This window comes from Cupressus sempervirens, chromosome 11, assembly GCF_028749045.1.
Source record: "Cupressus sempervirens isolate cs-2001-9-10 chromosome 11, ASM2874904v1, whole genome shotgun sequence".
NCBI lineage: Eukaryota > Viridiplantae > Streptophyta > Pinopsida > Cupressales > Cupressaceae > Cupressus > Cupressus sempervirens.
The window spans coordinates 470,946,305-470,970,337 of record NC_143128.1 but is presented as its reverse complement, the minus strand read 5'-3'; the positions used below and the strand labels follow the sequence as shown (position 1 = coordinate 470,970,337).

The 24,033-nt window shown below is 36.1% G+C and overlaps 1 protein-coding gene across 1 annotated transcript in view; it reads left to right on the top strand.

Annotated features, from left to right (window-relative positions):
• Positions 1–24,033, top strand: part of LOC149530418 (sec23/sec24 transport family protein) — an 86,626-nt gene that overhangs the window by 47,756 nt on the left and 14,837 nt on the right. The window contains exons 8-9 of the mRNA XM_089811915.1: positions 80–161; positions 307–422. Coding sequence (XP_089668041.1) covers positions 80–161; positions 307–422 — 198 coding nt within the window. The remainder of the gene's footprint in view (positions 1–79; positions 162–306; positions 423–24,033) is intronic.

The following is a 24,033-nucleotide window of genomic DNA, read 5'->3' as shown; positions in this document are numbered from 1 at the left end:
TTATAAATCTTTGCTTTGCATATGTTTATATTTTCCTTACATAGATGAAATAGATATGACAAGTGTATTAATTTTGTAGATACCGGATGTTGAGTCGTCCTTATGCTTTTGCTTGTGTTCTGAGGCTTAGAACATCACCTGAATTTAAACTGGGCCATGCGGTAAGTTTTATTCTTTTGACTGCTACTCATAATATTGTGATGATAAATTAAGACATTTTTAGTGTTTTTTTTCTTGTTTTTGGTCTGGCTTTATTGAATATAATACAAGATCAGTTTTGGTTTTGTTTTATGAATTATTTTGCAGTATGGCCATTTTTTCCCAGATCCTCAGTACGAGAATGTACAACACATTATTTGTTGTGATACATATGCCACATACACCTATGACTTTGAGTTTGAGAACTCTACTGGCTTTAGCAGGTACTGATATAAGACTTTCACAGTTCTTTTTATAGGACTTCTGTAATAAAGCCTATTTTTTGATGACTTGTAGGTTTTCTAATAAATCCCATTTATGATTTTTTATATCTTTTAAATCTCCATTTGTTTATAATTATTAAGCTATTTGAGTTTTAAAAGATTTTGTTGACGAAGCTCACAGTAAAAGAATGATGACCATTTTTTTTGGTGATCATGACATCAAATTTTGGAAGAACTTTATCAGTGAAGGTCCTGTGAATATTTATTTGGTAGTTAAAACTTATATGAAAAAATATTTTTGCATAAATGCATCTTGATTGTATAGACTAGAGCATTGCATCGCTGTTAAACCCTGTGTTCCATGACAGTTCAGGGATGGAAATGGAGGGAAGCAGAGGATGGGATATATGCGTATGTATGTGTATCTATACATCTATGTATATTGTAGATGGTGGGAGAGAGATTTTTCGATAACTGATAACAACAATATCAATATGTAAATAAATCATTAGAGTAGTAATATAACAGCATAATAAATTTCAATAAAGCGTTATAATAATAGTGTCAAACATAAAAAAAACATGGTCTGCCAATGTTCAAGAGTCTGAAACATGTATCCAAAAGTCTCAAACATCAAAATACAAGTCTATGAAACTAAGCCTCATTTATGCTATTAATATCTGAAGACTTTGAACCATCCGAGTCACCATCACCCTTTGGCATAAGTGGGTAATGCAGTGGTAACAACTATTGTCAATATCAAATAGTAAACATTTTCAAAGTAAATAAAGTGCAATCATACAAATAGATCAAATTGTGCAGTTTTTGAACTTCAACACACAAGAATGAAACTTTTAAAACATAACATTGAGACTCAGACTTGGCATGGCTCAAAAAATTAAAAAATTGTAACTTTTAATGTGTATTTCATTGAATGTATTTGATTCTCAAACATTTGAAATTAGAATAGCCTTTTTGATTCTCATACATTTGAAATTTGAATATATTGTCGTGATTCTCATATGGAGGTTTAAAAGCAAACAATTTTTCTTTTTTTTCTTTTTATTCCATTTTGTACCTCAGGCCATTCCCAGCTGCAGGGTATGGCTAGCTGTCCTTGGGGTGTTCCCCAGCCATCCTTGAATGGCTCAACATTTTCTGACATTTTAGAGGGTTGATCAGTTATTGGGATGGGAGGAAGACATTCCCTTGGCATCTAGATGCCCCTGAAACAGGTAGCGGATGGGAATGCCAAGTTTTGGGCAGGAGATACATCCCCGTGTTTCATAGCTATAACCTAAATGTAAAAGATGTTGCTGCCATTCTTTGTATAAAGAATGATCCTATTGGCATGATGAGTATGCATACAAAAATGCATGATCATTATAGCTTTATACAAGATAAAGTTGTAGAAGAGAAGAACTAACTTAACTGAAAATGTCCTCATATTTGAGCTTTGAATGTTGCAATTGGCATGTTGGGAGAGGACTAAATGTTGTGTCCCCTTTTTCCAACCAATGAGCTTGCTATATTTATTACTTAAAAATATTTTTTAAAACACTTATATGTGTGTGTGTGTGTGTGTATTTATGTATATACTATAAATAATATAATAATAAATTATAATATATAAAATACAAATTAAAATGAGGAATATCAAAGCTTAAAAGTGGAGCTTGATTTGGGCTATGGGACCTTAAGTCAAATCAAGTATAACAATTAGTGTTTAGATCTTTTTAAAGGCATGAAATTTTGGATTATAGAAATCATAGTTCTAGGACTCTTTAGAACTCTTCGAGTCTCAAGCCAAGAGACCCTAGCTAAGTCCTAGGGTCCCAAGACTCTCTAGTAACTCACTAAAGGGGAGACTCACTAGAAATTGGTTTTTTGCCAAGTCCTACTTAGTATTGCTGAGTCCTACTTAGTCTTGTCGAGTCCCAAGTCAAGTCAGCCTTACCGAGTCCTCGTTGAGTTTGAGTTTTGTTTCAATGATTGAAATTGACTTTTGGATTTTCAAGTTGCAGATCTACAACAATGAAATCCCTTGTACACTAACTTAGAGGTGAGGATGAAAACCCTATCCCTTAGTGGGACAATTCTAGGTGGGATTGCAGTGTGGTTTAATAAATTTGTAAATGGGTCATAAGTGAAAGTTGCAACTTACAAAACATCAATGAGCGATTTTTAGCCACCCATATTAATTTAGGTATTTGAAGTCAAAGGTTTTGAGGGGTCAATCAGATGACACGTATCCAACGATTACAATAGCTTGAAGTTCTTCCTCGATCAAAACGATTTGAATGATAGACATTAAAATCTGGGCAAGCAATCAGCTTACGATTTTGACTTTGAGTATATTAAGGGCAAGAACAATGTTGTGGTCAATGCATTATTTAGGAAGCCCTATTTTTGCTTCCTCACTAATGTATCTTTTAACTTGAGGGTTCCTATAATAGATGAGTATGTTAGGAACACATTTTTTTTATTGATATTTTGGATGGCAGTTACACAATGATTGATAAAGGGCTGTCCTTTATAAAGAATGTGTATCTTTATTTTATAATTGAAGATGAAGTAGAGATTCTTGAGGGCATGTCATGACATGCTATTAGCTAGTGGACTAGATAACATACAAGTAGGTATAAGAACATTTTTCATGGGACTCAATAGAGATGTTTTGAGGCATGTTAGGGATTGTTTGGCTTGTCAACAAAACAAAGTAGAACATGTATTCTAGCTGGCTTGTTGCAGCACTTACCCATTCCAAATTAAATGGGAGAGCATCTTTATTGATTCTATCACAGATCTGCAGAAAGTGATAAGTAATTATTATGTATTCGTGATAGTGGGTAAACTCACTATGCTCATTTTTATGCCATGTTGTAACAGCCGGTTTCTTACTAAATTCCATTATTAAACTAACCAGTTCTATTTCATATTCACATGAAAAAGGTTTTTCCATTAACGGTTTAAACTGAAAATAAATCCAAATTGCATTACTAATCTATCAAGAATTACATTGATAACATTAACTGATAAATTACTTGTTCAGAAGAAAAATAAATTCTTGTCTAATTCTATGATATCTACTGATTTGAAATGAAAGAACAACGGACATAACTACGTTCTAAATTTGAACATCTATCTTAAAAGAAAATGACTAATAATTCGAAAAGAAATACTAAACTTACAAACTAGATAAGAGCATTCAGATTTGCGTAAGGCTTCCTTAATAGATTGTCCAAGCTCTGGCTTTGGTGAGAGAAGCATTAACATTGGCTTAACTTCCCAGCCGCGAACCTTTTTACTTATCCCCACAGGTTCTAATTTAATAGAACGGCCCTCCCTACCCTGAGGTCGGGTTTGGGATGTTCATTGATCTAGCCATGAGAGTATTCAGGTGGGTTGAGGTCCCAACAGTTATCCGATGGAATAATTGAAGCGTCTGGACAACAACAAGATCAATTGTTTTCTGGCAAGTTTGCCTAATTCCATCCTGGCCAAGGATTTCAAATGTGGGTTTATAACCCGATCTCCACCACTCAGCTTGACAACTATTTCAGAAGTGGAACTTACATGAGCTAATATATATATTAGTTTGTTTATCTATGAATGTATAGGTTATTGATTTCTTTCTTGTTTTTTTTTTAACAGGTTCATCTACACCTCCTCACCATAATCAGGCCAATAGGCCAGTGAATCCTTGGTGTCTGAACAATTCTCTTTTACTGATATTTATTGTACCTTATTCACCTTATTCTGGCTCTCAGCCTGGTGAAGTCCTTGGTACTCTGTTTTATGTTCTCATCTCTGTTTTGAACATTTATTCCAGATTTCATAGTAAATGCTATCAAGAAATTAACCTTCTTAAGAAAAATTCAGGGAGGTTGCCTATTCGGATATCATTTTCAGTTATCTGTTTTGGATAGAAAATAAAAACTAAAGTGATCGATTGATCTTTTACAGATTATAATGATTTTGAAAGAATTATTATGGACATCCTCTTTCTGGTCTTATGTCATAGCAAGAACAAAATCAATCTGGAAATGAAAGGACAAACTGGAAATGAAAAGACAGACTGGAAAAGAAATACGATGGGTTATATGTACAGTTTTATGATACAAAAAGACATATTATTTGCCATGACGTATGAGAAATCCTATACGTCTACCTATAGGATTGACTGCATATTTTAATTCAAATATGAAAGGAAATGAAATCGTTTTTTCTTTTATGGAATTTCTAAGCTATCTTACGTGACTTAATTTGTGATGTTGTGACTCGGGTTCTTGAGAGGACTCTTCAATCAGCGGCAATATCCCAGCCGTGAGCTTATATACTTGCTGCTTCCTATGCGACTGATTTCTGTATGCTAGGTTGGAGGTTTTTCAAATGCTAATATGATTTGCAGAGCTGAAAACAATACTGAACGCCAAGGCTTGGAAAAAGACAAGGTGCCGAGTTACGATTGAAATTCTTATAATATAGACGCGAACTTGTCTATTCGGCTTCCATCGGTTACAAGATCACATTCCGATTCTTTATTCAATCAGCTAGAAAGAAATAAAGAAATGGAGGGAAAACTTGAAAGAAAGAAGATGAAGAGTTTATTTAAATAATTAATATTATCTTATTTTCTTTATTGAAATTATAGGTACGTAGTTGTAAGGTGGTATAATTGGATTAATGATTTTAATATAATGATGCCACTTTATAATTATTTATCTATGATCTTAATTGAGAGAATAAAATAATATTAAAATGATATTATTATTTAATAATTTCTTAAAAGTAAGAACTTTGTTTATTTTTAGTATTTATATTGTTTTTTACTTATAGCTCATGTGGTTCCACTATGAAATAAATTGCCAAGTCCTAATAACCTTACCAGGGCGGTTTTTAGGTCAAACCTCTCATTCCTGATGACTGAACCTTATGACCATCCCCTTCCGATGACCTCGTTTTGTAATGCTCCTCCTCTCTCTCCGGTCTTCATCCTGTGAACATTTAAACAACATTCTCGCTAAAACATCAATTCAAGTTTCATAGTTTGTTAAATAAAATCAAGTGACCGTTAGGAATTTCATCATAATAACTAACTTATTCATCATGTATATACGACGACTAAAATTAACTAACTCCATTTCACATGATCATAAATAAATTAACACAACGGCTAGATTTAACTGACTCAATTTCATATGAATATGAAGGAAATGGCTATAACTTAACATATCAAAACAACGACTATAATTAACTGATACAAATTCACATGAAGAAATAAATTGGGTTCAACGGCTATAATCAGTTTAAAATTTATAGGACAAAAATTGGGATGTAACACGTCTTGTCTGTAGAAAGTGATAAGTAATTATTATGTAGTCGTGGCAGTGAGTAGACTCACTATGCTCATTTATATGCCATGTCTTGCAAATATAAAGCTGCACATTGTGTTATGTTGCCTCAAAAATGTGCTATGTTGCCTAGGAAAATTGTGAGTGATAGGGACAGCAAGTTCATTAGTTTGTTTTGGAAATAACTTTTCCAATTCACAAGCATACAGTTGAATACCAACACTGATTACCCACAAACAAATTGACAAATGAAGATTGTAAACAAGTGGATTGAAGGATATACAAAGAATTATGTCACGAGATAGAAAACATGGGTTTAACAGTTCCAACATAGGGAATATTTCTACAACTCCACTCATTTGTCTATAGATACGACTCCTTTCAAAGCACTATATTGATATGTTGCACCATCTTTCACAAGATTGATTCTTTTGGACACTAGAGTTCTTGGAGCTAGAGATTTGGTATGGCAAATCCTAGTCCTTCCTAATGCATTCAAGGAGAACTTATAATAGGCCCAAGATTAACAAAATTATGCTGATTGCCCCTACTTTAAGAGGAATTTTAGGTGTGGGAGATGTTGCTTTTTAGGTTGTAGCCTTATAGACACTCTTCGCTGAAGGAGAGTTGGTGTGGAAAAGATTAAGTCATCATTTTATGGGCCTCTTTTAGGTCTTAAGGAGGATATGATAGCTCACATATGAGTTGTGATTGCTAGAAAACACCATACTTTGCGATTCTTTTCATGCATCATGGCTTAAGAGGGCTCTTGGACAACAAGTACCTTTGAAGCTTCCACCGATTGATGGTGAAGGGAAATTGATTTTGGAGCTCAAAATATCATCATATGGGAGAGAGAAGGTTAAGGAACAATGTCATCATGGAGTACTTGGTGCATTGGAAGAATCTTGCACTCAAAGGTGCAACATGGGAAGGTAAGGAGAATTTTGATCATCCAGATTTGAAGTTGCTTGAGGGCAAGCATTTTGGGAAAAGGAGGATTGTCATGTTCCCCTTTTCTTGCCAATAAGCTTGCTTCATTTATTAATTAAAAATATTTTTTTAAACACTGAAATTATTATATAACATAACTATGAGAATTTAAAATAAAATAAAATAAGTGAAAAATTTTGATGCTTAAAAGTAGTGCTCAATTTAGGCTACGTGACCTAATTCAAATTATGTATAAACATAGGTTTTTGAATCATTTTGAAGGTATGCAATCCTAGACTGTTATTAAATTTGATTTTTGGAGTTTTCAAGTAGTTGATCTGGAAGAATAAAATCCCATGGAGGTTGACTTATGGTTACGGACAAAAGCCCTCTCCATGTAGTCAAGTAGGTCTACAAGGCATTGTAGTGTGGTTTAAAATATTTGTAAATTTGTCACAGGTGAATGAGGTAATTGAAGTAACATTAATTAGAGATTTCTATCTGCCCATATCAATTCAGATATGTGGAGTTGAAGCTTGTGAAGGGCCAATGAGATTACACCCATAGAATGATTGTTAATTTAAGATGGAGGTTTGTTTACCGCAAAAGGTGAAGTTAATTAATACATACTATAGATAGAAGAATTATAACATATACAATGTAATGTCAGAGAACTGCCACTTGATTCACTAATGCCAATCAAGTTTTACATTCCCCCCCCCCCGAGAAAAAAGGTCATCTATTTAAAACCTGCACTTCAGCTATACAAGAGAGAAGAAAAATCAGGATGGGGAAGTTTGAGAGTGCATCCTTGATGTCGTAGCCTCTGATGGTGGTGGTGGGTGGGGGGGTGATTGCTAAGCGACTTCACAACTCGTACACCTACTTTGTTCTATGCAGCAAGTTCTGATTTGTGACCAACTTCCATTTCATTGTCCTCTTCACCATCATGGCTACCTCTATGACTTGTCTTTGGAATTCACAATCTCTATCAAACTCACCAAGCAAGACTCCAACGTGACCTTACCTGCCTTGGCCTCCTCTAGCTGAACCAATGAGATATCTCTCTCAGCTTGCATAGCTGCCCTCCCCGTAGCCCTTGCCTTCCTATCTCGAGCCCCATCTATCTTTAGCTAAGCCATCTCTCTTTGCACAGCCTCCAACTAAGTGGCCAACTTCCTCTAGATTGTCTCGTGTGGACAAGACATGTTCTGTCAATTTAAAGTGTAGTAGCCTTCTCAATCTCTTTGACCAATGCAACCACCCTAGTTTCTCTTGCTCATTCCCGGAGCACCCGCTCCATCATGGTAAGGGACATTGTGGCAGCCACCTGCTAGACTCGTAGCAAGCTCTGAACTCCTCGATGCATCCTACCCTCACAAAAGTCAAGAGCCTCTCCAATTCCTCTATCACTCCTCCTAAGCCCACGGCTAAGCAGAGGCTATCATGCTTCTAGCTCCTGTGGCCATGTCCTGCAGGTACAGCTCTTAAGTCACCTTCTTTTGACTCCCTCCTACTAAGCTCTTGTGCAAGGCCTTGCTCCACACTCATCGTCGCAGGTGTCTCTTGGGTATGCTCCTCATCTAACATTTCTTGGGCATGCCCCTCGACTAACTCCAATAGAGTCTGTCTCTTAGGTGTGCTCAAAATTTATTTTCTCCATCTCTATGGGCATCGGTTTGACTGGTGAGCTCTCAACATCTAACTCAACCATCTCCTACATGGCTGGTTGTTCCTGTTATGGAGAGATGAGGGTGTCTCTAATAAGCGAAGATTCTATCTCAAACTTACATTTACATGTCATAATGATATGCAAATCTATTTAAAAAACCCACTTAAGTGGTGATTTAAAAAGACACATGTATTTGATTATCAAAAATGAACTTTTAATGCAATAACATATGTAATCGCATTTAAAAAGCACACTTTTAATGATGCTGGGACTTAGAATTTATTGGGAGTGGATTTTCATTTAATATTTTGCATGTAGATGTATGCAATATGAAAAAAAAACCCCACTCTATACACTTAAGTTGTCTAATGTAATTATATTTAATATTCAACTATAGTTTCTAATAAAGTAACATGAAAAATAGTCTTGAAAAAGGCTATTTTCATAAAACATAAAAAATTATGGTCAAATCAACTTAGAATGAGCTGAAATTTTAAAATGTGCCACAAAATCCACTATAAATACCAAATATAATTTTATGTAGTGTAGTTGCCAATAGAAAACCAACTTCTATGAGGTTTTTAATAAAAGTATGCAGTTGACCTAAAGATCCCCACTTTTTCCCTTTTAACTTGAGCTAGACAATTCCGATTTGGACCTAAGTTAGCTTGAATCGAGCTGAATTTCAAGGGCTATTCACTTAGGGCAAAAACAAGACCAAAAACTGTTTACAAGACAGAAAAACGGGTGCCCGTTTTGTAAAAGTAAAATAGGCATTTAAAATCCCCTCCAAATTTTTTTTTTTTTGAATTTTTAGAAATAGGTACTTATTTTTTACTTTTAAAAAATGGGTACCCGTTTCTAAAAAATACAATTTTTTTATTTTTTGAAAAACAGTTACCCATTTTTTGAAAATAAAAAATGGGTACCCGATTTTTAAAAAAATGGGTGCGTGTTTTTTAAATTTCGGATCAAGTACCCGAGCCTAAAACCGGTACCCGTTTAAAAAAAATGGGTACCCGTTTCTAAAAGAGCATGATCTCAATTTGCGGACTTCCACAGAATTGAGACCCAACTTCTTGCTTCTACCCATCTACCTGGGTAGTCTGATGCAGGAACATCTTGCATTAGAAAATAAAGAGAAAAATAAATTTAAAAATAAAATAAAAAAACTGGAGGAGAGAGAAAGTGATGAAAATTAGAGATAAATAACAAAATAAAAAAGGGAAAAAAGGAGAAAAAGAGGAATTTCTATTTTCAAGGTGCATGGATCGCGTAAATAGAAAAATAAATAAAAATAGTTGTCATTCCATTTATCGAGGTGTGTAGGCGGAATTCTAGAAGTTTGTGGACATTTCTTTAAATCATGCATTTAATATTTGTTGGGCCACATGGTGGTGCTTAGTTGTATTTGGGTGGGAATTAAATATTTGATGTAAGGTATTTGTATTTACCTTTTATCCCACATTGGTTGTGTTTGTAACATCTTGGGTGGTAAGTGCTTATTTAAGCAAGGCATTTGAGCATTTGTAATCAAGCTTCAAGGTGTGATCTCTTCTTAGTAGAAGCTTGGAGAGAAGGAGGAAGTAGAGGAGTGAGTTTTCCCAAGTCTGTGGATAGAGCGCCAAATGTGAGGCAATTTATAGCAGGATTGTGGTGGAGTTGTGAGTTTGCGAGAAGGGCTAGTGGCTGCGGTTTAGAAACAAGAAGGTTGCTTGGTGGCTTGCAAGCACATGTTGAGACCTTGGAGGTTTCTATCTGTTAGAAACAATAGTCCACCAAGATAACTGAGAGGGGGGGGGGGGGTGAATCAGTTATCAAATAATTAAAACACTTATCTTCTTTAAACAAACTTAACCATTCAACCAAAGTAAACAACAACCATAATAAATTGCACATAGACAATTACACCAGATATGTTGACTAGGGAAACCCTTGATCAGAGGGAAAACCCTGGTGGGAATGATGCCCACAAGATGATGTACTAATATAAACATTCGTTGTTAGAGGATAGACCCTGTTAGGAGTCTCTTACAACTTTTAGTACAATGAGTCCCTGTTAGGAGACTTTGAATCCCTGTTAGGAGATCCCAACCCTGTTAGGAGTTGTGCCAACCCTATTAGGAGTTGTAGTATAATGTATGCAAGAAGAGCCCATTGCCCAAACATGCAATTTTAACTACAAGAAGAGCTCACTGCTCAAACAAGTAATTTATTGGTATTTTCTTCTTTCCTTTGTCCTGTCAATTAGACTAATCATTGTCAGACCTTGTAGACAAGGTCACGAACCTCGGATCCAAATATCAAACTTTGGATCACTCAGCAAAACCTCGATAGTGAAGTTACCTTCACTTCCGCACTGCTCTGCTCAACTTCGCATTCCACACTATCTGCTGCTTATTGAACATTCACAATCCGCATTCTCACCATATCATGATAAAGGAAAATGTCCTTTATAATGAGTCCATAAAACAATTCTTGAGTCGGTTGTTGGTCCTTCTCAATTAATTATTATAGGACCACTTTAGGAACACGTTACACTTAGCGATAACATTAATCTTTCGCCTTGCAACTTGAATAACTTTTCGTACACGCAATATTATGACGAGTGAGCTTAGCCACGTCATCCTCAATATGTCTTCTTCATGTCCTCAACCTCGATCCTCAATATATCAACTCTGCTAAGAGATATAACAAGTTTACCAGAACATGCCTCTGTAAACTCTATCTCAGAACAAACATCACCAAAACTTACATAACTTCTTCTAGACTTGTCTTTTCTTCTTCCGACGTTAACTGCATATACCAGATACTCAGAAGTATCTACCATAACCTCGAGTGGTTATCATGCTCAACTAGCCATCCATACCAACTTAATCTTTTCACTGTTCTTATGTCAGATACCACAAAATACATCAAACATGTTGTGTTGACATCAATGACAAACGCAGTCATGAATGTAACATACCGTCATCAAATCAATCTCTCCAATCTTCCAACAATCTTGCCAATCTTCCAACAATCTCCCCCTTTGGCATTGATGGCAACATAGATAAAAAACATCTAGTTCCAAGAATACCAACAAAAGACAGATAGTCTTCAAATCCTCTTCATCAATCATACTCCCCCATTGATATATCTTAGTGTGCTTTGTACCAAACTGTTATTACAAATACTGTGCTCATGCCGAACATCTTCCTTAGCATACTGTTTTCTTGCAATACTTCTCCTCCATAGTATAATGTTTTTCATGCCACACTTCTCACTCATTGACATCAATGTCAAAGGTTTCTGCAACTGACATCTCTGCATCAAACTCTGCAACAATTGATACTTACTTAGCTCAAGTGTCAAAAGATACTATTCAAAACAATATCAACAAGAGTCCTAGATGACTCTGTCCATCACAGATACTCCCCCATACAGGAAGCATCAGCATCCAGTCCAAACAAACAATGGTGCTTTGTTACCCTAGATGGATGCACTCTTGCATCTTCTACTCTGATGTAGGAAGGGGCATAACCCCAAACATACCTTGTAAATACTTAAAAGTCTCTTTGGGAAGAGGCTTAGTGAATATATCTGCAATCTACTCTTTAGTGCTCACATATTCCAATCTGATTTCCTTTTCAACAACTTTTTCTCTCAACATATGATACTTAATAGAAATGTGCTTCGTCCTTGAATGCAATATTGGATTCTTAGACATATTAACCGTGCTTGTGTTGTCACAATGAATAACAATAGGTTCACTGATCTCTATCCTTATATCCTTCAACAGTTGTTTCATCCAAATAACTTGATTGCAATTGTTTGCTGTTGCAACATATTCTGCTTCTGCTGTACTTTGAGATGTACAATCCTATTTCTTGCTTAACCAATAAACCAATCTTCCTCCAAGAAAGAAAGCTCCTCCACCAATGCTCTTTCAGTTATCCATACTGCCTGCCCAATCTGCATCAGTATAGGCACTTAGAGTAAAATCATTAGATCTGTCATTCCATAATCCAAACTCAGATGTTCCCTTTAGATATCTAAATATCCTTTTCACTGCTGCATATTGTGCTTCTCTGGGATTAGCCTGGAATCTTGCAACTATTCCAATTGCATTTGCTATATCCGGCCTTGTGTGAGATATTGCAATCCTCCAATCATAAATCTGTACTTCTTCTGCTCAACAGTATGTGTCTCATCTTTTATAGATAACTTGTGTCCAGTTACCATGGGTGTTCCAACAGGTTTACATGTTTCCAAACCAAACCTTTTCAGTAAATCCTTCAAGTACTTAGTCTGAGAAATAAAGATTCCTTCTTTATTCTGTATTATCTGCAATCTTAGGAAATATTTCATCTCTCCTATCATACTCATTTCAAATTCTTTCTTCATTTCCTCTGCAAACTTCTTACTTTCTTCATCATTTCCTCTAAATATGATATCATCAATAAATATTACCAAAATCATACAGATTACTATCTGCTATACCTTTGCTATATCCAAGCTTTGTCAAATGCTTGTCCAACCTTGCATACCAGGTTTTGGGTGCTTGGTTTAATCCATACAATGCTTTCCTTAGTCTACATACTATGTCCTTGTCATCTGTCAAAGGACATTCTTCAGGCTGCTCAATGTATACCTCTTCTTCAAGTTCTCCATTCAAAAATGCTGACTTGGCATCCATCTGATACACTTTGAATTTTTTTTGTGCTGCATAGGCTAAGAATAGTCTTACAACTTCTATTCTAGCCACTGGAGCATAAGTCTCCTCATAATCTATTCTTCCTTGCTGTGAGTAGCCTTTACATACCAATCTTGCTTTGTTTCTTACAACTTCTCCTTGCTCATTCATCTTGTTCTTGAATACCCATTTAGTTCCTATCACATTCTTATTTGCTGGTCTGGGGACCAATTCCCATGTCTTATTCTTTATAATTTGATCCAATTCCTCTTTCATAGCTTGTTTCCAGTAATCATCTTTACATGCTTTATCTACATTCTTCGGCTCAACTTGAGATATCAAGCATAGTTCTTCATTAACTCTGCTTCTTGTCATCACACCTTTGTCTTTACTCCTGAAGATCTGTTCAGATGGGTGATTCTTTATCATGTTCTTTCCTGCAGTAGGAGTTACTATCTCAACTCTCGGCTCTACTAAAGGTTTCGAGCTTTGTTCCTGCCTTTGCTCTTCTTCATTCTGCAAATCATTGTTAGTCTCAAGAAATACCTCATCATTCCTTGGCTTAGTAACAACATCATCATCTGAATTGTAATCAATTATTCTCTTTTGTACTCTAAACTTCTTATCAATTAATTAAAACACTTATCTTCTTTAAACAAGCTTAATCATTCAACCAAAGTAAACAACAACCATAATAAAGTGCACATAGACAATTACATCAGATATGTTGACTAGGGAAACCCTTGATCAGAGGGAAAACCCTGGTGGGAATGATGCCCACAAGATGATGTACTAATATAAATATTCCTTGTTAGAGGATAGACCCTGTTAGGAGTCTATTACTACATTTAGTATAATGAGTCCCTGTTAGGAGACTTTGAATCCCTGTTAGGAGATCCCAACCCTGTTAGGAGTTGTAGTATAATGTATGCAAGAAGAGCCCACTGCCCAAACATGCAATTTCAACTACAAGAAGAGCTCACTCCTCAAACAAGTAATTTACTGGTATTTTGTTCTTTCCTCTATACTTTCCTCTGTCCTATCAATTAGACTAATCATTGTCAAACCTTGTAGACAAGGTCACGAACCTCGGATCCAAATATCAAACTTTGGATCACTCAGCAAAACCTCGATAGTGAAGTTACCTTCACTTCCGCATTGCTCTGCTCAACTTCGCATTCCACACTCTCAGCTGCTTATCGAACATTCACAATCCGCATTCTCACCATATCATGATAAAGAAAAATGTCATTCCTTTATACCGAGTCCATTAAACAATTCCTGAGTCAGCTGTTAGTCCTTCTCAATTAATTATTATAGGACCACTTTAGGAACATGTTACACTTAGCGATAACATTAATCTTTCGCCTTGCAACTTGAATAACTTTCTGTACACGCAATATTATGATGAGTGAGCTTAGCCACGCCATCCTCAATATGTCTTCTTCATGTCCTCAACTTCGATCCTCGAGATATCAACTCTGCTAAGAGATATAACAAGTTTACTAGAATATGCCTCTGTAAACTTTATCTTAGAACAGACATCACCAAAACTTACATAACTTTTCTAGACTTGTCCTTTCTTCTTCCGACGTTAACTGCATATACTAGATACTCAGAAGTATCTACCATAACCTCGGGTGGTTATCATGCACAACTAGCCATCCGTACCAACTTAATCTTTCCGTTGTTCTTCTATCAGATACCACAGAATACATCAAACATGCTATGTTGACATCAATGACAAACTTAGTCATGAATGTAACATACCATCATCAAACCAATCTCTCCAATCTTCCAACAATCTTGCCGATCTTCCAACACTACCAGATTGGTGTTATGTTACAAATTTGGACTAGCTAGGGTTTGGATTGGATTTTGAGGGATCTTGCAGAATTACTATTGTAATTGCTTATGTATTTGGCCATAATCTGGAAGGCCTAACAGCCACAAAGAAAAGATGAGAGAGTTAACCAAAATCGAGTATTTGCAGTAAAAAAAGGGAACTCTAACCAACGAACAATTGGGGATACTCTCAATGGAAATTTTTCTAAAGAACACATAAATAAGACTGCACAAAGAACAACTCGAGGATAATGAATCTTTTTCATGATGTCTCATCAACGCGTTAAGGCAAAGAGGATGCGCCTACGAATCCATGAGAATTCCGTAGGGTTGCCTCAACTTGTGATGTCAAAATTGAGGACAACACTGCGAATGTGACAATAATATTGATAAGTGGCCGATGTCTAATATTGGTCCACCCATCCATCACAATGAACAACTGGTCTTCATCCAAGTATGCCTCATAGCCTTCATCACTAAACTCACCTTGGAATATGCTTTATCAAGGAGGGTGATGGAGCTCTATTTTTTGGCAAAAATAGGGTGTCCATTTATAATGTTGAAGACTTGGAAAATCATTGGTGCCAAGGATCGACAGAAATTCTAATAAGAATGTGAACCAACAGTCGTTGAGGACCATTCGCTCATGAAAGGAAAGGCAATTAGGATCTTTGTAGACATTACACAAAGGCATGATATTTGAAAATGAAACATGAAGCTCTACTTTTAAGGATCCAAGCTACAAGAGGTGCATAATTTTGACCATTATTTCCTCCGGGCGACACATAACATTCAGATTTGTGCAGACATAAAAAGGGGTATGATACAGAAATTTATTTTTATATTCTTCACAAGGATCAGGAGTTACTTCTTTGTGAGAGCCCATTAGAGGATCTAGTAATTAAATTGGATAGAATGGTTGAGCATATATGGCATGCACCAAACAATGATGTGCAGCAGACATGTAGATGGAGACATGGCTGATTCAGATTTAGTTGGACACTAAGCCATTTGTGGACTTGTGACACAAGTCATGGAGATACTTACTTTTGATTGGCACACACTTGGAGCAACAGAGTGATACAATGTTTCTTATATTTGTAGTCACAGGGGAATTGTTCATAAGTCAGATTGATGAAAAACAGAGGACAGTGACAGTCTAATACAGAAAGTCCAATATAGAAACACTGTATAGGGGCAGTTCATTGTCACGATCTTCACCATATCTGTGAAATCTGGAGATGATATCAGAAGCCTAAATAGCTCAGAACTGTACTGGTGTGTATTGAAGTTGGGAACTCTTTAATGGTTTGAGCCTCAAGTCAGACAATTTGTGCAGCGAAAACAACTTAGAGACAAAACAAAGGTCTCTGCCACAGACAATAAATATAGTTTGGTAATAAAATTTGAGGGTTTACTAAGCAAGAATTTGGACGCAAGATTGGATATAATCCCGATCTTCAGAATTTAACCCGTATCAGATTTTAGTTACAGTAATAACTTTGGAAAGCCTATAGTATACAAAAAGGATTTGAGCATTTTCTTCACCTACGGCGTGAAGCCTATGTCCGCCTCCACATGCTGGTTCGATAAATTAAATAGTTTTTGGATACTGCCCAAAGTTTCTTTTGTCTAGAGAAGGCCACAAGCCATATTATCTACCATGATTCGTTGGTGAAGTCTTTTGATTTATATCTAATAGTACTTTGTAATTGATGAAGGTTTGGATATGCAAGGATACATTGAAGAAGGAAAATTCAAAAACATAGGATCCACCACATCTATTTTACTATTCACAACCATGGGAGCACACACAGCCTCCAAGAGAATTGCTTGTTGAGAGGAGTGACGGAAGAGAATCCTTGTGCGCATTGAATATCAAACCAAATAGTCTTCACAGATATTACTTGCCGTTTGGAGTCTTCTGCAATTTTGAACATATTTTCTGGACCATATTCGAGCAAGTTCTTTCAATAGACAAGGTGCGGTGGAGAAAGGGGTCTGTGTGTTTGGAATGATCAATGCATCTATGTCTCCAAGATGTCCGCTGAAAGAGAGTATGCATAGGAGAATACCCGTGAAAGTATGGAGTCTCGCCTTGGAGATGGCTACGGGATTAAAAGAAGCCTGAAGGCTTATGGTTTTAAAACATGTTAGATAATGCATAATTCATTTGTATTCACCTAGTTTGCACACCGTAATAGGGAAATTCTCGATTAGTTTTCAGTTATGAAGAGTTACATCATTTTGAAAAGGTTAGGTGCCAAATGGGTGTGTCTATTCACCCACACACCTTTTCATTTTTTATAAATTGGAGATGCAAAATAAACAAGGATACAATTTTAATATACAATTTGATATACTCTTCGTAATTTTTGCATACTATATGCACTATGATATATATTATTCTTTCATTTGGTAAAGAAATGGAAAGTTGAACTAAGCCTGTGGACGTTGAATTATTGAGTAATTTTATATATGCAATTCTGGAGTCAAACTGCATTGGATGGATCATTCGTAAGGAGCATCTCTGGTACAATTTTATTTCCAGCATGATCAGTAAGAAATATTTATTTTATTTTATTTTCAAGAAGCTTTAGAGTTGAAATATTATATAGTTTTGTCCTTTATAATTATTTTAATATTTTTATAAATAATTTATATGATAGAAAAGTGAATAGGATCAATTATAGCATTTTATTATCGATGGTCATAGATATTGAGAAATATTTGATTGTTTCCAAATCTATGTCTAGTTTGTCTCCAAACTACAAGAGTTAAAATACATTCTAGACTATTTTAAAATTGCGTCCATATATTTGATTTGTCACACCATGATTACTAAATTGTTTATAATTTAAGTGCATAGAATTTTATAAAGTTTTATGTTTTAAACTTATAATATTGACTCTCGCTCTTTTTCGGCACTTGTCTTTATATTATTCATAATTCATAATCCTTATGCTGGCACTTATTTCATTTCTTTCCTTCGAAGAATTAATATATTCATTTGTTGCATCAATCCATACATATTTAAAAAAAACATTCATATATTCATTTATTATTATTAATTCATAATTGGCAAGTTTAAAGTTTCTTGTAATTCTTGCCATTAGGAAAACTTTAATTGCATTTGCATTCTAATTGATCTGTTATAAGGATCTTGGATTTAAGTGATTTATTCAGTATCAGGTACACCGTCTTTGCCTTGCAAAGCCAAAAGTGCAGAGAACTCAGACTACACCGTTCAGTTCCATCAAGTTGGTCATAACCGGTTGGATATCCCAACATTGAGTTGACAAGACTCGTAGGATTCAAATCTACGGTTTTGGGAACCAATAGAGGGTAGTGCGCATTTTATGATCTCCAAGGCATACCACAAAGGGACCTACTAACCTGCATCTTTTAACATTTTCTTGAAGAATGGTGAACAAGCCACATGAAATGGGATGGCACGGGCAAAAAAAAATCAGCAATAAAATAATCTAACATTTCCTGTTCTTGTGCATTGAACAAGTCTGTGACCGACTGGCTGCTCACTGTCACCAGCCTTCCTCTTTCCTTTTTAATTTTTTTTGGTTCCCACACTAGGAAAGGCACCACCATTAGATGACATAGAGTGAATGCCATGAGTAGATGGTTGTGAGGGTGAAGGCATAACAATGGGCTAAACCTTTAGACTTGTATTCAGCCTCCATGTGTAAGCTATTCACACTAATTTTGCATCCTCTATTTTTTTACAATATTTAACTCGTTTGCCCTTAACCCCCAAGAAATGTGACCACACCCATGTGTAGCTTCCTCTAATTTCACCTTCGCATCCATAACATTTATATATCCTACTTCCACCTGAATTTTTCTTTTTGACATCTATTGGATGAACAAGGCAAAGTAGAGGTTTTTTAGAATTAAAAGGGCCTCGTGCAAAGTCTTTTAGGACAACTGAAGGGATTTCAAATTTGTTTGTTTGATCTCTTGATTCACTCCCAACACTTGCATTACCACCCGCAATCCCAACTTCTTCACCCTGCCATTCTTCATCATTACCAGTACCATCACTTCTGCTGCTACTGCTTGTTTTTAATGTGAGATCAAGAACCTGAAATTTAACAAAAACAAAAAATAAAATCAGACTTCTCTCTCACATGACATAAGATAAGTATAATAGACTACAATCTAGTCTATACATTGTATAAGAATTAGGAAATTAGAAATGAAAATTTGAAAGTGAAAATTTAAGAAATGACACTGTCATATTTTATATTTTTAAGTCTTTGTTTAAAAAAAAACCTTTGTTAATCAGATAAAATGGACAAGCTCCCTCTAATTTCACCTTCGCATCACCTTAATTTTTCTTTTTGACATCTATTGGATGAAGAACAAGGCAAAGTAGAGGTTTTTAAGAATCAAAAGGGCATCGTGCAAAGTCTTTTAGAACAACTGAAGGGATTTCAAATTTGTTTGTTTCATCTCTTGATTCACTCCCAACAATTGCATTACCACCAGCAATCCCATCTTCTTCACCCTGCCATTCTTCATCATTAGCAGTACCATCCCTTCTGCTGCTACTGCTTGTTTTTAATGCAAGATTAAGAATCTGAAATTTAACAAAAACAAAAATAAAAATCAGACTTCTCTCTCACATGACATAAGATAAGTATAATAGACTACAATCTAGTGTATACATTGTATAAGAATTAGGAAATTAGAAATGAAAATTTTAAAGTGAAAATTTAAGAAATGACTGTCATATATTTTATATTTATAAGTCTTTGTTTAAAATAAAACCTTTGTTCATCAGATAAAATGGACAAGCAGCAACTTAGGCTGCTAAACTAGCTACTAAACAATGAACATACGTCAGAAAAAAAATCTAGAAATAAGATCTGCACAAAATATGGCAACACTCATGTATTCATGAACATTAAATTTTTTAATACAATAAACTATAAATAACTAAGAAACTCTTAAAATATAAAATGAAACAAAGTTAAAAACTTAAATTTTACCTCTGAAAACTCAAAACCCTTGCCTTGCACGCTGAATACCCTGCAAGTGCAAACTTGCTTACAACCTTAGCCTGTTCACACTTCAATCTGCAGCTATTCAAACGTGCGATCAACCTGGCCATCCAAACTCCACTGTCCTTGCTACTACATCCAACAATTGCAGCAGCGTTTCTGATACGCCGTTAATACTCCAGCTTCCTGCTACACTGCATTGGGCAGAAAATAAAGGTAAAAAAAACGAGTTGTGTAATGCTCTGCTCGGAGATCCTTGGAACAAGGATTCAATACAAGCCAAGATTATATATATATATATATATAATAACAAGTATGGATGTACACGACACTCAACATATGAGGATCACAAAGATCGCAATGGAAGGCTTAACCACAATCTCAACAACCAACGAATCTCCAAATGCCACTACCAAGCTGACACACAAACAAAGAAACGAAGACCAAAGACGACAACAGGACAAAGAATCTTAGGTCTGCCCAAGCATGGAAAATTAAGCAAACCCAAAGAGTACTTAAAACACCAAATTGCGTTCCCTGAAAACCAATGGAGATGCTCCCTGTTTTTTGCACGAGGACAACAACAGACAAATTTTCACGCGAGGAAGTACAACATGCCATGCAAGAAACTGCCTTTTGCACGAGGAAATGCACCAAACGGTGCGAGGAAGTACTTAGCCTAGCAGCCAAAACACCCATAATTGATGTGGGGTTTTGAGCGAGGAAGTACCAAGAGTTGCGCGAGAAAACCCAGCACACCATGCAAAATTTTGCACTCTTGCACGAGAAAGTACAATTTTGCACGAGGATCCAAAACAACAAGCCAAAAAACATAAAGTTAACAAGCTAAGAAATGAAGTTCCTCTACACTGGGGAGTACCGGATCCACAAACACTAAACTGCAAGACGAACACTACAACAACCATTTGAAACTAAGCAGTAAAAGAATATATTGAAAGTAACATTGCAGTGTACAAAAACAACATCGCAAAGAACTGAAACAACCAAACTAAGTGCGCAGTTCCGCCCAACTATAATAGCATCATGAGACTTCGAAGGCCCTAGCTATCCCCCGCACGTAACATCCCAAACTACTGACTAGATCGTTAGAGCTGTCTTATGAGGACATCACTACTAAAAGGTACTACATCATAAGAATAAGGAAATCTAACATGCTAAAGAGTAAAGCATTAGATATTCCAACTAATCAAACTCATCATCTAATCACATGCTAAACATCATAATACTGGGATGCGTCAAATAAACTAACATCATCTAAACACGATATCCAAGCATTCCAATGAAAGCATAAATCACAAGATAACATACTCCGGAACCCGAAGTACCAAGTGACACGACAAGCAATGGTCACACTGGGATAATAAACCGTCTCTATACACCGTTCCCCAGCAGTGGTGAAGGTAGCTACGCGTCTCAACCATGTGAAACCCATAGGTCCACTCCTGCCATGCTGATGGAGATAATGACCCAACCATAAACACACATAAAGCAAACGTCCATGGCTAACACTCGCGCCAGACAATTTTGATGACTGAAACCAAGATCATCAAACAATGCAAGTACTACAGGTCTTGGTCAAACACTCAGTGGGCTACTATGTAGGGGTTGACACCATGGAGAGTCGCTTGGCATCGGAAAGCCCTAGCTTGGAACTGTGCGGACTCAACTTCCCAGCGGAAGGCTCTCACATTGAAGCATTTTATTATCTTAAGTTTTATTACCACCCAGTGTTTTATTTAGTTATCACTTAAAACTTCGTTTGCCAACCCTCTGACGCCATAAACACCAGGCTGCCAGATAGAAACCCCCTCCATGTGCTACCCTACCCTACCCATGCTCATCCAACAATGAGTGCCTATCGGCATGCATATTCCAAACCCAACCCCAAATAATCATAACTCCACCGAAGTACAAACGGGAGATCAGGCCTTATAAGTCACCCGACAATGTATGCGCATGTAGTCGTGTGTGGAGCACCACCATCACGAAGATCATAACATAAGGACTAGATGAGAACACAAGCAAAATATCACTCAACCGAAACCAAGCTCGGGAGGACGGATGCAGCATGCATCCCAATGCAATATAAAAGTGCAACAATGATTTGACTGACATCCTACGGATGATCCAAGTCCACGATCAATAACATGCCAAGAAAACCCGAGAAAATTGGGTGGCACGCAAACGAGGTAAAAACCCCAAAACTGGAAAACTTTGAAATAAAAACCCATTTGGTCTTTGGGCACAAAAGCTTTGAAAATCCAATAAAATTTGGGTTCAGACATCGTATGCAAAAACGACTAGCATAACGGTGCAAAATCCCAAATCCTCATCCAAAAAATTGGGAATATGTTCATACCCGATCAACTGGGCAGAACTAGCAAATAGAAATAGAGGGGAGCGCTAGTTCTCAGCCTCCAAACAAATAGCTACTAGAAACAAAACCAGAAACAGAGTTGAAACATGAAAATAGGAAAGCCCTACCTGATAGCCAAAAGGGCTAAAACGGAAAACAACCAGGGAAAATAAATAATCCGCAGATACAACTGAAAATGTCGGCAAAGCAAGGTCTCCCCAAGCTGGATCCAACGAGTCCGTCCTCGTGAAGATCTCGTGCTCGCAACTCTCACAATGAACAAAAAACCAATCCTTCAAAAAAGGATTTCAGAAAAAGCTCTCAATTTTCCAAATTTTGCAAAAGTGAGAAGTGAGGAATTAAATTCCTCTTTCAATACTCAATCACTTTTCGAGTGAATAATTGATTAGGGCAAATAGCCAGTTAGACTAGCTAGACTTTGAATCGACCCAAACGAAAACAGGCTATTCCAAGTAAATGAAATTCATCTATGGCAAAGCTGCAAGAAATTAAAAATCAATTAAATAAAACCCGAAAACCATGAAACCAAAATCACAGAAATTTCCTTAACAAGTTTCGCGACAATGCAAACCACTAAATGCATAGACACTTTCATTGGTCTAGTCACACAATGCAAATGATTCCAGATTTAATCAAATCACTAGAAGGTTTAATTAAACAATTAAATAAGGATACCTTGACCATACAGGGACGACAATGGTAATAATGAATAGTTGAATCACTTATCTCCAGTATGCCACTGCCAGGGATATAAATCCTGCACACTATAACACACGACCAAGTGCAATTGCATATAATAACATAGCCGAAGCAATAAACACACTAAATCACCTAATTTACACTGAAATAATCCATTTACACCACTCATGTTTGCATAAAGCATAATGAAGTAAGAATGAAATAAATAACCATAACCATAAATCCACATAACATAATTAGAGATATGTTCAAATACCGGATAACCACATATCATCATAAAACATATTGTCATCTCAAAATGACATCATCATGCGAACATGATCAACTGCACAACATAGTAGTATAGCATCTATGATACTAAAATCAAAGTATAACATCCGACCCTTAGGTCATCTCAAAATGCAGAAATAATAACATGAGTATCAATTATCTCTCAAATCAAAATACAACAAGGTTCAGACTACAAACACGAGAGGCACTAAAAGTCGCATGATTTGATAATATCAAACTTCAATTGATATGTACATTGTAAATCAAGCTACGAGTATAAAGTTTAATTGTTTATAAATGTTATTTTAATAATTTATTCCAACTTTGACTTCTGCGGGCCCACATATGGGTAAAAACATTTTTTTAAATGTTTCTATGGGATTTAATATTTTCTTAAACCTGGAAACTTTTAGTAGTCCTCGGGATGCCTAGGAAATGGAAATGTAGTCAATGAGACGAGATTCATAAACTCGTTGATTGTTTCTGAATTTTCGAGGACAAGTTTCCGATTTTCCTGTCTGCGTGGGGATTGATGGAGTCACAAATTAGGACCTCCATTCCCACCTCTCTCCTCCCAACATTGTTGCTAATGATTTATATGTCACAACTTGATGGATGAGAAGTTTTTGTACAAGGAATAGAAGACTAATTGTTTCTTGTATTAAAATAAATTAGTTTTTGAGGAGAAGACAAGTATAGTCGGTTGCAGATATTAAATGAAAAGGTGTGCTGATCTGTTGAATG